This window comes from Poecilia latipinna, unplaced genomic scaffold, assembly GCF_001443285.1.
Source record: "Poecilia latipinna isolate Pla-1442-1.1 unplaced genomic scaffold, P_latipinna-1.0 Scaffold1336, whole genome shotgun sequence".
Classification (NCBI taxonomy): Eukaryota; Metazoa; Chordata; class Actinopteri; order Cyprinodontiformes; family Poeciliidae; genus Poecilia; species Poecilia latipinna.
Window position 1 is genome coordinate 146475 of NW_015113952.1, and position 1964 is coordinate 148438.

The 1964-nt window shown below is 36.7% G+C and overlaps 1 protein-coding gene across 1 annotated transcript in view; it reads right to left on the reverse strand.

The window, feature by feature from the left end:
- The window catches only part of actl6a (actin-like 6A), a 14034-nt gene that overhangs the window by 7775 nt on the left and 4295 nt on the right, over positions 1–1964 (reverse strand). The window contains exons 2-3 of the mRNA XM_015055802.1: positions 1509–1585; positions 701–875 (exon numbers count right to left, since the gene is read on the reverse strand). Coding sequence (XP_014911288.1) covers positions 701–875; positions 1509–1585 — 252 coding nt within the window. The remainder of the gene's footprint in view (positions 1–700; positions 876–1508; positions 1586–1964) is intronic.

The window sequence follows — 1964 nt, forward strand, 5'->3', positions numbered from 1 at the left end:
TTAATAATATTGTTGAATGGCCACTACAACACATATCTTAAACGTCTCACAGCACATACAACAAAGCATGCTAAGAATATATGGGCTCGGTACAAATTAGTTCTAAAGATCATTTTATGGAAAATCTGCCCAAGACTTATGCTGTTACTTTTTTTAATTGCCACTGCAGGTTAATGGGGCTTAAATTTAGTTCAGTACCACGGACAGTTCTGGACATGTGACCGCCTTCGTAGATGCTTGAAGTAACAAATTACACCAAAGGGGAGTATTTTAGCATTTACACAGACATGGTTTTAAAACAAAATAAAGGAGAGACACCTGGGTTTAACTGGGAAAAGAAAACTTATGTTTGATGAGTTTAGTGTTTGGGCTCAAGAATAGTCTTATAAATATTCATAAACAGCAGTAATATGTCAGTAATTGATGTGAGGAGCTCGTCTACAAAGTCACACTGAAACAGTCCAACTGTAGATATGGATCAAGCAGCGCAATTTCTAAATATTACTCCTATTTGACATCACTGACAATAGCAAAAATTAGAATATTTTTTATGGAAGTGTAAAATGTAAATAATGCGGCACTGAAAAACAAAAGAAAATGTATTCACTGATAAATACTCTGCCTGTACGTGAGTTAATTTCCATTTGTACATAAATCGTCAGAAAAACATTTAAAGACTTCCAACAGACCGAATACTTACTCATGCCGTTCTTTAGGGGAGACATGACCTCCATGCTCTCCCTGGGAACCCTGAGCTGATTGGTATCGATGTAGTAGGTGGTGCCGCTCTGCTTGCTCTTGTCTCCGTCCGTTTCCATGGGTGTACTGCCATCATCCCGGTCAATAGTAACACCGATCACTGTTGGGAAGTCCGCCTAAGCCAGGGCCAAACAAAGAACGAAAAACACATTGCAAGTCAAGGCACACTTTTACATTTACTTCTTCATCAGCATTGGCTTTCTGTTGGTGAAAAATGTTTTTAGAGCCAATATTTGAACTAATGTGTTACTTATGAAATTACATTATACTGAAAAGTACCCAATTTTAATCTCATCTATATTCATATCAAACTAACAAAAGATTTCTAGAAAGATTTTTCTATACATCTAAGCTAATTTATATTTCCCCAAGAAGAAAATTCATTGCTTCAAGGTTGGTTAGAAATTATTCAAACTCGCATCGCAACAGTGTCATACTAATAAGCACACACAGAAGCACGCAACTGTGTGATAAACAAGGTGTTCTGAAATAATCATAATGAACAAATAAAACATTTGATTAATGAATCAACGCTTCATCGTATTTCCACTATTAAGAACTCCTACTAAAGTACACAAAACTCTAAACCAAGGAAGTGTTCCAAAATGATCTGAACTCAATTTACTCAGCCTGTCTCCAGGGTGACAGCCCCAATTTCCTGACACTGGCGTCCCCCCAGAGATAACATGCACACACTCAGAGGAAGAAAAGACACACAGTTAATCAGGTCATTTGAGTGATTCACCTACCTTGGGACAATCTTCTCCCGCATAGCCAGCTCTTACAGAATACGAACCGATGTCAAACACCAACGCTCCCACTTCATCTGCAGAAAGGAGCCATACACAGGGATGTTAGAATTTAAACCAAGCATTTAAGTTTATTTGGATATGTGTCTTTGCAAAGAGAGAGAGTACAAGGGCACTAAGAAAACAACAGTTAATTAATTAAGTGAATTTTGGAAAAAAATATATATATATTTTTTTCTGTTGGTGTTTCCAGCCATAAATTTTTGGACTAAAATTTGTCTATTTAGATCTTTTTCTGTTGTATACAACTCCACCACAAAGTGGCATAATGACAACAAAAACCTGAAGACATTAAATGAACTTAAAAGGAGTCAACCACTACCATCATAGTGTTGCTCTGCTAAGTCATCATCACAGAGCTGTTAAAACTTGTGCCTACAGATTATTTCTTTTTTT